The 13,779-nt window shown below is 31.5% G+C and overlaps 2 protein-coding genes across 2 annotated transcripts; both read right to left on the minus strand.

Annotated features, from left to right (window-relative positions):
- Positions 1-1,784: 1,784 nt before the first annotated feature.
- On the minus strand, positions 1,785-3,717 carry LOC114716957 (reticulon-like protein B14). Its single transcript, XM_028902038.1, has 5 exons — positions 3,630-3,717; positions 2,786-2,966; positions 2,218-2,347; positions 2,066-2,135; positions 1,785-1,973 (listed from the first exon to the last, which is right to left on the minus strand). Exons 1-5 carry the CDS (start codon positions 3,715-3,717, stop codon positions 1,804-1,806), a joined length of 639 nt encoding a protein of 212 aa, XP_028757871.1. The 3' UTR covers positions 1,785-1,803.
- Positions 3,718-6,880: 3,163 nt separating this feature from the next.
- On the minus strand, positions 6,881-8,739 carry LOC114716971 (uncharacterized). Its single transcript, XM_028902052.1, has 3 exons — positions 8,630-8,739; positions 8,324-8,529; positions 6,881-7,429 (listed from the first exon to the last, which is right to left on the minus strand). The coding sequence occupies exons 1-3, from the start codon at positions 8,720-8,722 to the stop codon at positions 7,132-7,134; spliced, it is 597 nt and encodes a 198-aa protein (XP_028757885.1). The 5' UTR covers positions 8,723-8,739; the 3' UTR covers positions 6,881-7,131.
- Between the last annotated feature and the right edge of the window lie 5,040 nt (positions 8,740-13,779).

Here is a 13,779-nt window from a genome sequence, read left to right on the forward strand (position 1 = left end):
ATGCTGACTATTAGTTTGAAAATGTTGACCAAATTAAGTGACGTAGAGGATACATGTATATGATAAAATGTAACATGGTTGTGTATTTTGATTGGGAGAATAACATGGTAGAAAATTGGGAAGAAAAAAAAGATCATGTGCTAGCAAAAAATGAAAAACAAACTAAAAACTATGGCTCCATCATTTCCAATCTCAACTGTCTTCATCTTTTTCCCCTCCACTGTCCTCTCCATCAGCGATGACTATAGCATCATCGAAGACAACCTTTGATCATCATAAGCGGTGGTGAATTTTCTCATGATTAAGAAGGTGTTTGGATGGAAACTAAACCATGGTTTTAAAAGTGCTTTTACAGTTTATGAAGTAAATATGTGAAAGAATTTGTTTAGTTTTGCGGAAAAGTGCTTTTCAAAAGTGATTTTGAGAATTGCCAAACACTCCCTAAGACAACCATCCACAGTGTTAAGATCTTTAATGTGAGTTCTCGAATCCTGCAAGCTTTCACCAGAAGTGGCATCTCCATCACCGTTAGAGTGTCTAATGGAAACATTGTGTCAAGCTTTTGGTCTCCGTCATGAGAACTCTCCATAGAGCTCTGAACACTGAGGGAATCACAGATATCAAGGTATTCAAAATCAGTTAGTTTTCCTTTTTTTATGGCAAGGATACAACCTGGAAAATGCAAACTTTGCTTTGTTTCAGGATCATTGGAGGTGGCTATGGCGCGGCAGCGCCACCGCCAATGGTGGAGCTAACTAGAGCAAACCTCTTCCAGCATGCCATAAAGACAGTAGGCAATTAGGGGGAACAAACACGATAAGCATTGTAAAACGAATCTTAAACTAAACTTAGATAAGCTTCTGTGAAGTAGAAACAAAAAAGAAAATTCCAAAAATTCATCATATGCCCTCATATATCTCAGAGAACCGAGCTTCTCATTTATCATCATCATCATCATTATTATTTCACATTCTTATCGTATCCTATACACCTTTATTTGGGAAGGTCAAATTGCTGGTGACCTGATGAGTTTGGATTCGGATAGAGGAAATAATGAATCTGTCAACGCACTGTGAAAATAATGAATTCAAATTTTCTTGTTTGATGGTGATAGAAAGAAATAGAGAGAGAGTGTGTATGCGTGTGTGTGAAGAGAGTGGTGATAGAAAGAGTGTTAGGAGGAAAGCAATGTTGGGAGGGAAGGGGTCACATTTTTTTTTTTTTTTTTTGGGGGGGAGGGGGAGGGTGAGCTGGTATTGAGTCAAATATAGGGACATTGTGTGGGACCCACAAAAATAAAAGGTAACGGGCATTTGGAAGAATTAATGGAAATGACATTTTTGTTCTGTTTTAAAATGTTCATATATATCTTTGTACCCAATATTTTATTATAGTGCTTAACGTATTTTTTAATATTATAATACTCCTCCGGTCCTTATTATAAGATCCAATTTGATTTTTTATTTGGTCCTAATTATAAGACCCAATCCATTTTGTCTCTTATATTTATGCATTTTTTTCCAAGATAATCCTTCTAATAATGATAGTTTTAGCTAATATACTTAATTAGCAAGGATATTTTAAGAATGACAACACTTATTTATTATAAATAACCAACTTAACTTACTTCCTTAATCTCCTCAAATAAGTCAATTGAGTCTTATAATTAGGACCGGAGGAGTAGATAAATTTGTTCTGTCATCTTTTATTGAATGATTTCAAGAATGACATCGTTGGCATGTACATCGTTACAGCATTTTATTTGCAAATCAACCTTGTTTCAGAAATTTGTTTACATATTTATCATGTGAATTTCTTTTCTTTCACAGGTCCCCTTGGAATCTTGCTGAGAAATTTAGAATCCAGTTTCCTGAACAATCTGCTCAAATCTCTGTTGCCTTTGCTTGCTAGATAATTTACTTCATATTCATACTGCTCATACATAACTGGCAGGGTCATCATGCAGAGGAAAGCTGCGTAAAAGAATACATAGCAGATCAATTAGGGTTATGTTAGAAGCTTAATGACTTTACCATGATATAAATGCATCTTTTGTTATTCTTACTGATATAAAATAGATTCAGAGCTGTGAAGGAAGCCCCAACAACTGACAAGATCCAGAGACCAATGAGTGTCTGAAATTCAAGAACTTGATGTTAGTTAACAAGTTATTGGAGAGAATATTTATGAGAGAAATTGAAGAGAGTTTCTAAATACCATGAATAAGAGTTTCAGATCTTTCCCAGTTGAAATCTCAAAAAATGTCCTTATGAACCAGTTGAGTCTCTTGAATAGGTATCTCCAGGTTGATTCTGATATTCCAGCTTCATAGATACATGGAGGACTCCTGCAATACAACTAATTAATCTGCTGTATGGAGATTATAGGAGGATAGGACTTCAATTTTTCCCCCAAAAAAAAAAATATGGTTACTTTTTTTCTAACCAACAAGCACATGATTGACTCCAAGCTTATAGTTTTATTGGAAAACCGAAAAAAATATACTTGCAGTATAGGCAATTTTTTTGGGGGAAAAAAACAATTATCTGGTATATAGTACCAATATATCATAATCATGTTCAAGTGTCGCCAAGTATAATCGGAAGTAATTTTAAAATATGACTTTTTTAATTGACAAGTGTTAAATTTTTAATTTTCTTTAAAAAGAATTGAGTTCTTTCTGTTCTGCTCAATTCAACTACCGTTAATTTCTTGTTGAAACTTTTGTCCTTGTTGATAAGAGAACTACAAATGAACACCAGTATGAGGATGAGCTATACATTACCAAGTGATAAGTCCTGCAGAATTATACCAGAGGAAGAAGAAGAGAATATTGAAAATGAGGAAGTAAGAGAGCAAAGTAATAAAATGGAATTCCACCACTTCAAGCAGAAGCCAAATAGTGGACATCCCAACTAAGATCACAGCCGATAGCTTCTTGTCCTTCCACATCAATATATCAGCAACTGCAAAATCAGTTCTACAGTATCAGAAGAAAACACACTTTTACAAAAATGATAATAATATACTCCTATGGTTCTTAGTGTGAGATGCAATTAACTAATTTAAGTAGATTAAGAATATTAATTAAATTAGTTAATATGATTTTTTTCCCCCTAAAACACCCTAATCATCTTTTTTAATTTCCTCTCCTCCTCTCCTATTGAATTATTATTAAGAGAATGTCAATAAAGTTAATTTGAATAGAATTGATAAATATGTGAAATAAGTCTTATATATATAATCAATATCAACTATCAAATTTACTTTCAGCCATTGTCAGCCTTGAAGCTTTTCTCTGGTAGAGATGTTTCCAAATTGAACTCATGAACCTCTACTTATGGCCAAAAAAGAAAGAGACATTCTCCATAAAAAAGAGATGTCGTTTAAACTCAATATGATAATGTCTGATATCAGATGCTTGCATTGAAAAAAGCCATCCATGAATAAGAATGGGGTAGGAATTTTTTACATTGTAAAGTTTTTGTGTGATTCAATAGAGTTTATTTCTTTTTCTGCAAATTAATTAAGCTGCAAAAATTATCCACGTGGATTGTAGCAGAAAATATAAAACACACAAAAAAGAAAAGAAGGAATAAAAAGAAGATTAAAATTAGAAAATATCTGACCCTTTCTTCCACCAAGAAGGGCATGAAATGGCCTTTGACGGCCAAACAACCTTCCTTGACGTGAAGCTTCATATGAACTACTTGCCATTGCTGCAAAAACAGATCTCTGAAACTCTGTTGATGATTATGCTTTTTGCTTAACCAATTTATTTGTGAAAATTAATTGTGATTCATGGGGCCATCATAAAGACTATATGTATAGATAGTTATGTACACAACAAAAGATGGTAAAGTCTAAGCTTTGATGCAAAGAAACAAACTCTATATAACGAAGGAAAGGAATGACTTAGCCATGGCCTTCAAGTTTTAGTTTCACGTGCTCTTCATACATTTACCCACATTGATACTCCTTAATGAAAATCATTTTTAATTACTAAAAGTATATTATACCCACTTATGTAGAGCTGGTAATACGGGCTGGGCCCGCGGGCCCAGCCCGCCAACCCGCCAAAAATGGCGGGCTCGGGTTGGCAAAATGCCAGCCCGCCAAGGTGCGGGCTACTCCAGCCCGCACCGTTTTCAGCCCGCTCCGTCGCGGGCTAGCCCGCTTTTTTTTTTTTTTTTTAATTTTAATTTTTATATAATTTCTAATATGTTATACAACATAATTGGAGGATTTTAACCCCCAAATTTCATATTTACATCTTCTCATCCATGTAATTGCATATGTAATACATACATAAAAGATCTACTTAATTAATTTGGATAAGAAAAATAGTCAAATTAATTATTTAGAAAAAAATATGTGTTAGTTTTTCTAAAATATCTTCTCAAATTATAAATTAATCCTCACATTGTTTTATTATAATTCATTACTCAAGTTTAAAACTCCAAATCCAATTTTAACATTACAAACTAAGTCCAAACTTATACAAGTAATAATTTTTTAAAAAAAAAAAAAGTTAGGCGGGCCGGCGGGCCGGCGGGCTAGCCCGCCAGCCCGCCTTGGCGGGCTCGGGCTGGCAAAATGCCAACCCGCCAAAGTGCGGGCTACTTCAGCCCGCACCGCTTTTGGCCCGCACCGCTGCGGGCTGGCCCGTATCCGCACCGCCAGCCCGCATTCTCAGCTCTACACTTATGTCATATGCTTGTTGAGTGATTCAGATGTGCAAGGTATCGCAATTATTTTAAAAGAAAAAAAAAAGAAGAAAAGGAAAAAGTATGTATTGGTTTCATCTATGCTTTCAAGCTGACATTATTTTTATTTGTATTTAAATAATTATGATTTCCTCCTTTCAGCTAACAAAAATTGAACTGGCCACTCTCTAAATGTGGGTCCTTTTATTATTTCTCAAGTTGCTCCAATCCTTTAGTATATGATATTTCTTAGTTATTCTCTTGAACAGGTGTTAAAATTCTTAGTTCTTTTCCTGCATCTTTTTCTGATTTATTTTCTTGTTGTTCATTCTGATTAAAGGCATTTGTGGAAAAAATTTAAGACTATTTTTTTTACCTGAGAAAAGGCTATTAACTTTTTACAAATCGACTTATATTTGAGACCACAAAAATCTTTTAGATGACGTCTTAAAGATATGAGGGAGCATAATAATATTAAGATTTAACTGACTCTTCAACTTTACTTTTTCAGTTTTGGCTAACATATTAGGACCCATTTGGAATAACTTATAAGTGACTTTTGTGATTTACAGAATATAAGGTAAGGATGTGAGAGGAGTTTTGTCTCGACTTACATAAAACGCTTTTATAAATGATCTCAATCGTGATAACAAGCAGGGCTTAAGATTACTGAATTCTATTAAAATTTTGATTTGGTAAAAAACGGGACTATGTCTAATAGAAGGAGTAAATCTCTCACAATGTGGTAAACTAAAATTTAAATTCCTACTGAAAGAAGGGCTCACATTTAGTGTCTAATATTGCTTCTAATAGAATTATCCTCAACAAGAGAACATCTATGCGTTGGGAAAAAAGAAATCAATTTGGTCAAGATTTATGGGCTTAGTAGGGTTAAATTTAATTCTGAAACTGGGAGAGAGATACTGATAACCGAGTCTGACCTTCATTAGGCGCATCACCAAATCTGCCTGCTTAAGGAAAACCGATTTGGTTGGATAGTCTTTGACGGGTATTTTATCCAGTTCATAAGCATTGATTAGAAGAATGTCAATTAATTATAAATAATTAATGAATATGTTAAATATTATTTTTTTAATAAAATTTACTGTTAATAAAGAAAATAAATTTAATGATTTCTTAGTTCCTCTTTTACCGAAATATTTTGATATTCCTCTACATACTACATGCTTTTCCATTTTAATCTACATATCAAAAATGAAAATTCCTTGCATAAATCAAAATAATTAATTATTAATTTTGAAATTATATAATTGCAAAGAAATAATTAATCAAAATTAATAAGCAAGTCTACATAATTTCATCATTTTTTTAAGATTTTACAATTTTTTCATTGCATCCTTACAGTTTTTTAATTATATTTTAACATATTAGTCTCTATAATCATAATTTATTAATTTGTACAAAAATAACATTAACGGCGTAACTTTCACTTTATATACACTTTGAATTATTTTTTTGCATATGAATATAAATTAAATAAAAATAAGCCATATTACAAAATATATACAACTGTAAGGAAACAATTATGAGCAGAATGATTTATTTTTTATGTCAGTAATAATTGAATTATCCAATCATTTTACTATTAAAAACCTACAACGCACCTTAGTCGGCGTTCGCATGAGCCCAATCAGCATATTATAAGTATAGGACTACGGCTATAATCAAAGAAATTGTCAGGATCTAATAAGAAGAAAAAATTGTCAAATCCTAATTAAAAATCAGGTGAAATTATAATACAAATTAATTAATTTTCTCAATAATTAGTCCCTGAAAAATATAAGAATATTGTTATTGATGAATATGACTCATTTAAGACTTCATCCAAACCAACGTCCACCCTAATTAAAATCACAAGACTGACAATACAAAGCACGCAATTTAATGTCATGAGTGAAATGGCAGTGTCACAGCATTAATATTGTGTGGCTTCACAGATATGACATAATTGGTGGTGGTTAGTTTGGTGATCACAGCAGGAATTAATATTGTGTGACTTCATAGATATGCATATTAATAAATATGGTTGGTTTATTCTGAGCCTCAGAAGAGAACTTTGGCTTCAAAATTGCAGGCTTGATCCTAATTATTCATCAGCCATCAGTATCCCCAAGCAACGCAACCAGCAATCACAAGTCACTAATGAAACAAAGTGCAATAATCTGAGAAGCAAGCTCTCAAACTATAACATTAGAATGAGAACTTTAAGATGCAAATGAAGATAACATAGCTCATACTTTTGAAAACTAACATTAATTATAACCAGAGCAGGAAAGTAAGAACAACCATAATATACCATCTATATATATATATCTTGTTTGCAGCAGTACCCATAATAATACATTATACATCCTCCCATAGCCACCAAAATTGCGTAAGACCAATCCATGCCATATATTTCATTTCAGGCCTTTTCAAACTCTCCACCTTGTTGGGGATGGTTGAAATTGGAAGTGGCCAATCCAACTCCTTCATTCCGGTGCTTCTCCCAGCCACCAGTATCAGCCCTGGCGTGAGTGCAGTAGTACACAATGGAAGCCAACAAAGACAATAATGTCAAGGCAGCACCAGCTGCAAACACTCCTTTGCGAAGAGTTGCACAAGATAAGTTGTTTTGGCCGAAGATGCCTCGGTACTTTGTGTGGTATGCGTTCCTTGCTGATCCTGCTATCAAACATGCCTCTGCTCCCAGAAATGTAATCCTGATATTTCCATTCAAAAGATCATCTCAATTTTCGCATTCCATTTCTATCCAACGCTACATCAACACCTACTAGTTTGCAAACACAAACGAGCTAACTGATTTCCATCCACTAGTTTGAAAGATCCCACTACTTTGCATTTTCCCCTCTAGATAAACCTAATATGAAATTACCCTTCAGCTTCTATACCCAAGAGTTGACAGCAATATACCAACATCAATAGATGACTCTCAGATCTAATCTCAATATGTCGGTACTACGCTTAGGGGTTGTTTGTTTCAGTTGCTTGTAAATACTTTCACACAAGTCAAAACAAAACCTCACTTACTTCTTACATCTAACTCTGCAAAATTACTCCCAAAAAGCTAATCCGTTATTGGTTGACGGTAATATTAATCTCTGTTCCCATCACTTTGTTTTTACAGGCGCATACTATACATGCTTTGACAGAGCTCAGTTTAGTACCTTCAAGTACTCACCCTCTAGTTTCTTTCTTTCTATAAATAAAGCAATTGAAATTTCCCTTCAGCTTCTATATAGCTAGTTATAATGATAATGATTAAAAACTAGACTTTCACAATGAATAAAAAGACGTTAAAAGACAAATATATACTACTACTTTCGCAACAGCTTATAGGTTAAGAAAGAATTTGTACAAATCGCACGGCGTAAGATAAATCGAACGATTTTTTACTAATAAATTATTGACTGTACTACTCTATTGGGCCCTAATTGACTCTAATATGTGATAGAGAAGCATAGATGTTGATCAGTTTACAGATATGGAACTGGCGAAAATGAAAGATAGAGAGAGAAATAGGGGATAAGGAACATGGACTTTGAAGCGTCGAAAAAGGATTGAAGAAAATAGAAATAGAAATTAATGAGATTTACCAGGAGAAAATGAAGAAGAAAGTGGCGCAAGTGGTGGAGCAACCAGTGACAAGCCCTTTGCCGAAACAGAGGCATCTGGTGACACCGTGAACCACCACCTGGCTGACCAGCAACAAAGCAAAAGCCGCCAGACCGTACACCGTCGACGCATCGGTGTCGTAAACGCAGAAGGTCCGGTCGTCGTACTCATCGGGCACGATTTTGGCCTGGAAAAACCGAGAACACGAACAGTAGTAAGGTTTCACTACTTCATAGCATGCGAATCAGTACCAAAAAAAAAAAGAAGAAAGAACAGAAGACGATTACTTTACTACGACGGCGTTCGGCGCCGACGGCAAGAACAAAGGCGATGAGGTGGAGGGAGACGACGGTGGCTAGAATTGGGACGGAAACGGCCATCAGTTCCTCTCACTGTCTGTCTGCTTCTTCACGCTCTCTCTCTACCCCCTCTCTCTCTTCACTTCACTTTACCGTGCGTCGATGCTGCTGCCAAAGTGATGATATTTTAGTCACTTCACACGTTATTTCATTTTCCGGCTTTTCATGGAATAATAAATATAATAAATCCAAATATCTGCTCCACTTTTGTGGCTTTTCTCTCTTTATTCTTTTCTTCTTCTTTTTTCTTTTTTGTCAGTCATCTTATTTGACCAAAACTTGAAGATAATTATTTCTGGTAATTAGTTAATCATTTTTAAATTTTTACTTAATTAGTTCATTAGAGTTTTAGCTTCAATGATTTAAAAGTAACAGATTGTGAAAAAATAAATAAAAATCACTTGAATGATGAATTTCATAGTTTAAGTATAATTTCGGGGGAAACATATACTATAATTTTAAAAATTAAAATATTTATTATAAGTGCTGCAAAATAAATTTAAAAATTATATAATTCCAAACTTAAATCCATCAATCAGCTTTAGCTCCCGCTCGTTAAGTCAAATCATAGACCTCATCATTAAAAGACCCACCCCCTTCAATACCGCGCATCTCACCATATGTAAATTGAGGGGGAAAAAAAGCTAAAAACTTCTAAATTTTAGATAAATTCCACGTATTTGTTATGAAATTGTCAATGTCAATAATGAAACACATGGCATCCTATGAATGAGTTATAATTTCACAAAAACCATTATTTTTGTTTTTACTTTTTGTTAGAAGAAAACAAATAATACCATGTAAAAAATTACTACGCTACTATGTAATAAACATATTTATTATAAATAAATAATTTAATATTTTTAATATTTTTAAATTAACTAGTTAGTTCTTATGTTAAGAAGCCAAAGTAATAGCAATTTCCATTAAAAAATAATAGTCAAGACAAGATTTATAAAAAAATAAGAAGTTATTAGAACTAATTTATACTTTTAAATGTCAGGAAGGGTTAGGAAAACACAAAAGAAATTGTAAAAATTATGAAATTGAAAATTAAGTATTTTGTAAAAAAATCTATTATAATTTGTCATTAAATTGATGTTAAAACTCATACAGATTTTGTCACGAGTCCTAATCTATGATTTTGCAATTTTCACGATTTTTTTAAAGAGTTATAGACAACACATTTAAAATTCGGAAAAAATTGTTTATTACTGAAATTAGAAAATATCAAAATAATCGCTTCAACTAAAATGAGATCTCAAATTTGGGTAAAATGATCTTACTGTTACTCACTTTTTTCCTTTAAAAAGAGAATCTATTATTCCCTGTAGTTCATAATATGAGAGATTTTTTAAAAAATAATTTTAGTCTCAAATATAAGAAGTCGACGGAAAAATTTATGATAAATTTTCACTTTTACTTTTTGTCAGAAGAAAGAGAGTTATAAATGTAAAAAAAAAATATGAGAAAATTTTCCGATCACATAAAAGTAAAGCAGATGGCTTTTATTTATTTACAACACATTTAATAAATTAACTGACAATTCTTTATTTGAAAATTTAACTAGTGTCTTATATTATATAAATTAAAAAAAAAAAGTAGATTTGTAGAAGCTCTCATGTTGGCGGCAGCCGCGATAGCTACCAACAATTTTTGGTAAAACTGGTCATGGCCTGATTTGATCCCATCAATTTTTAGTTTTCCAGAACACTCCCACCATAAAACACAAAAACTTCTTAATAAAATTTTATATAAAATAAATACCAAGTCTTTTTTTTTTTTACTAAAACATATGTATCTTTCTATTAGAGGCAATCCTATTTGAATACCACGTTGTGAGAGACTAGCCCATTCTGTTAGATCCAACCCTCATTGGTAATAAATACCAAGTTTTGACCATAATACATTAGCGATTGTTTCACTACATTGATAATTCTGTTACAAGTTTAATAAAATTCTAGGGCAAAGAATTGACTACAAAAGATTACTCCTCTGCATCTATTTATAACCAGAGAAAGAAGATATTTTTTGATCCTATTTATAAGGTACTGAGAGAAAAAAATTTATATGAATGTATAATTTTACCTTTTATTTATTATTATGTTAACTTTGTTTAGATGAGGTAAAATGTATATTAAATAGGGATAAAGTTGAAAAGCTGTTAAATTTTAAATGAAAGTTAATGAAGTTTAAAATTTTTCTTAGTCTACATAAAACATGTTAAAAGTGACTTTTAAATAAGACCAAAAGAGTAGTCATTAATTACAATGTACTGATTATTAACCACAGCAAATTAACATTTACTCAATCTTTTCACCAAGTTTACAACTCTAATACGAGCTTAAGGATGTCATGGTGTAAGGGATTTAATACAACAAATTAGTCATTAGCTATCATCTAATGAATATTGGCCGTAATATATTAACAATTTCACCGATAGGCTTACAACTCTTTTATAGACTTAAAGGGTATTTGAGTAGAAATCAAATTATAATTTTAAAAGTAATTTTATAGTATACGAAGTAAATATGTAAGAAGAGTTTTGTTTCAATTTGTGTAAAAATACTTTTTAAAAGTGTTTTAGAAAGAAACCAAACACTCCCTTAAAGAAATTCTGATGTAAAGAAACTGACTATATAGTCTTTGCATTCTTTTTATAAATTATAAATAATCGAATTAGGTAGATCAAAAACTAGTCGCAACTAATTAAAAATAAAATTATATAAAAATGCAATTTAATTTTTTAAAGTAGTTATATTAGTTAGGAAAGACTATTTTGCAGATACTTATAGTTTTAAGAAAATGGCAAATAAAGACCCTCCATATGCAAAATGGCAGATAGGTCACCTGAATAAGTGAAATTGCTCACAAGGACCGGGTCTCAAATTGTCATCATGAAATCATGGCCAAATTACCAAAATACCCCTCTTTAATTTTTTTTTAAAAAAAGAATGCCACTGCCTCTTCGGAATCCGGCCGCCGGCGCCAAAGCTCCGGCACCCCGGCTGCCAACCGCCGGAGCTCCGATGCCGGCGGCCGGTTCTGGCCATTGCCGGTGGCCTTCCTTTGTTTTTTTTTTTTGCAACTGTTTTTTTTTAAATAGGGGGAAAGTGAGGTTGGGGGGATTTGATCCCCTAACCTAATGCTTCTCAAAATTAGAAATGACCATCGAGCCAACAAATTTTTGCTAACATTATAATACAAAAATATATAAGTTAACTCATTTACTCTTGTTTCAGGTGATAACAACAATACATTTGAAAATAACAAATTCTGATTATAAAATAACACGTCTAGAATGAAAATTTAACAATATGTTTTTTTTATAACAACAAATTTTCTTGCAGGTGATAACAACAATACATTTGAAAATAACAAGTTCTGATTATAAAATAACAAGTCTGAAATTAAAATTTAACGACACGTTTTTTTTATAACAACACACTTTGTTTCAGATGATAACAATATATTTGGAAATAACAAGTTTAGAATTAAAATTTAACAGCACCATTTTTTGTTATAACAACACATTTTATTTCAAGTGATAACAACAATACATTTGAAAATAACAAGTTCTGATTATAAAATAACAAGTCTGGAATTAAAATTTAACAACACGTTATTTTATAACAATTAATTATTTTATACTTTTAAAAAATAAATTATTTATAACTTATAAAAAGTATTTTTAATCTATTTAATTTGCTAAAAAAATAATTTTTATCTCCAATTTATAATCAGAACTTGAAGTATAATTTATTATGGATTAAAATTACTTTTTTATTGTTCAAATTTATAAATAAAATTTAGGGAAAATGACAACACACTTTTTTAATTTTTTTAAAAAAAATTTAATCTATATATCTATACAACTCATTATAAATCAAACTATTTCTTATAAATTATAAATAGTACAATTTGTTGTAGATTAAAAATACTTTTTGATTGCTTAAATTTATAAATGAAATTTATCTCTAATTTATAATTAAAATACTCTTTTATTCTTTAAATATAAAAACTATTTTTAATATTTAAAGAATGAAATAATAAATTATACTATAATATTTAAATACTTAATAATAAATTTTAATAGTTAAAGAATGAAATAATATAAAAATTTATACTATGATTTATAGATTAAAAATACTTAATTATAAATGTTTTATAATTTATGAGAAGTAGTTTGATTTATAATGAGTTGTATAGATATATAGATTAAAAAGCATTTTTTTAGAAAAAATAAATATATTAAAAATATTTTTATAAGTTATAAATAATTTATTTTCCAAAATCATAATATAAATAATTTTCTAAAAAAACGTGTCGTTAAATTTTAATTTCAGACTTGTTATTTTATAATCAGAACTTGTTATTTCCAAATGTATTGTTGTTATCACCTGCAACAAAATTTGTCATTATAAAAAAAACATATTGTTAAATTTTCATTCTAAACGTGTTATTTTACAATCAAAACTTGTTATTTCTAAATGTATTGTTGTTATCACCTGGAACAAGAGTAAATGAGTTAACTTATATTTTTTTTTGTATTATAATGTTAGTAAAAATTTGTTGGCTCGATGGTCATTCCTAATTTTGGGAAGTATTAGGTTGGGGGATCAAATCCCCCCAACCTCACTTCCCCTCTATTTAAAAAAAAAACAGTTGCAAAAAAAAAAAAACAAAGGAAGGCCACCGGCAATGGCCGGAACCGGCTGTCGGCATCAGAGCTCCGACAGCTGGCAGCCGGGGTGTCGGAGCTCCGACGCCGGCGGCCGGATTCCGAAGAGGCAGTGGTGTTCTTTAAAAAAAAATTAAAGAGGGGTATTTTGGTAATTTAGCCATGATTTTATAATGGCAATTTGAGATCCACTCATTGTGAGCACCTAGCAATTTCACTTATTTAGGTGACCTATCTGTCATTTTACATATTGGAGGGTCTTTATTTGCTATTTTTCCTTAATTTTATCTTATTAGTAGCTGGTCAAAAACATACTCCTCCGGTCCTTAATATAGGACTCAATTGTAAAGTTGGTTTTGGTCCTAAATATAAGACCCATTTCTTATATTTATCAATT

The sequence above is a fragment of the Neltuma alba genome, unplaced genomic scaffold, assembly GCF_004799145.2.
Source record: "Neltuma alba isolate B1F8T4 unplaced genomic scaffold, ASM479914v2 tig00011700_pilon, whole genome shotgun sequence".
Taxonomy (NCBI): domain Eukaryota; kingdom Viridiplantae; phylum Streptophyta; class Magnoliopsida; order Fabales; family Fabaceae; genus Neltuma; species Neltuma alba.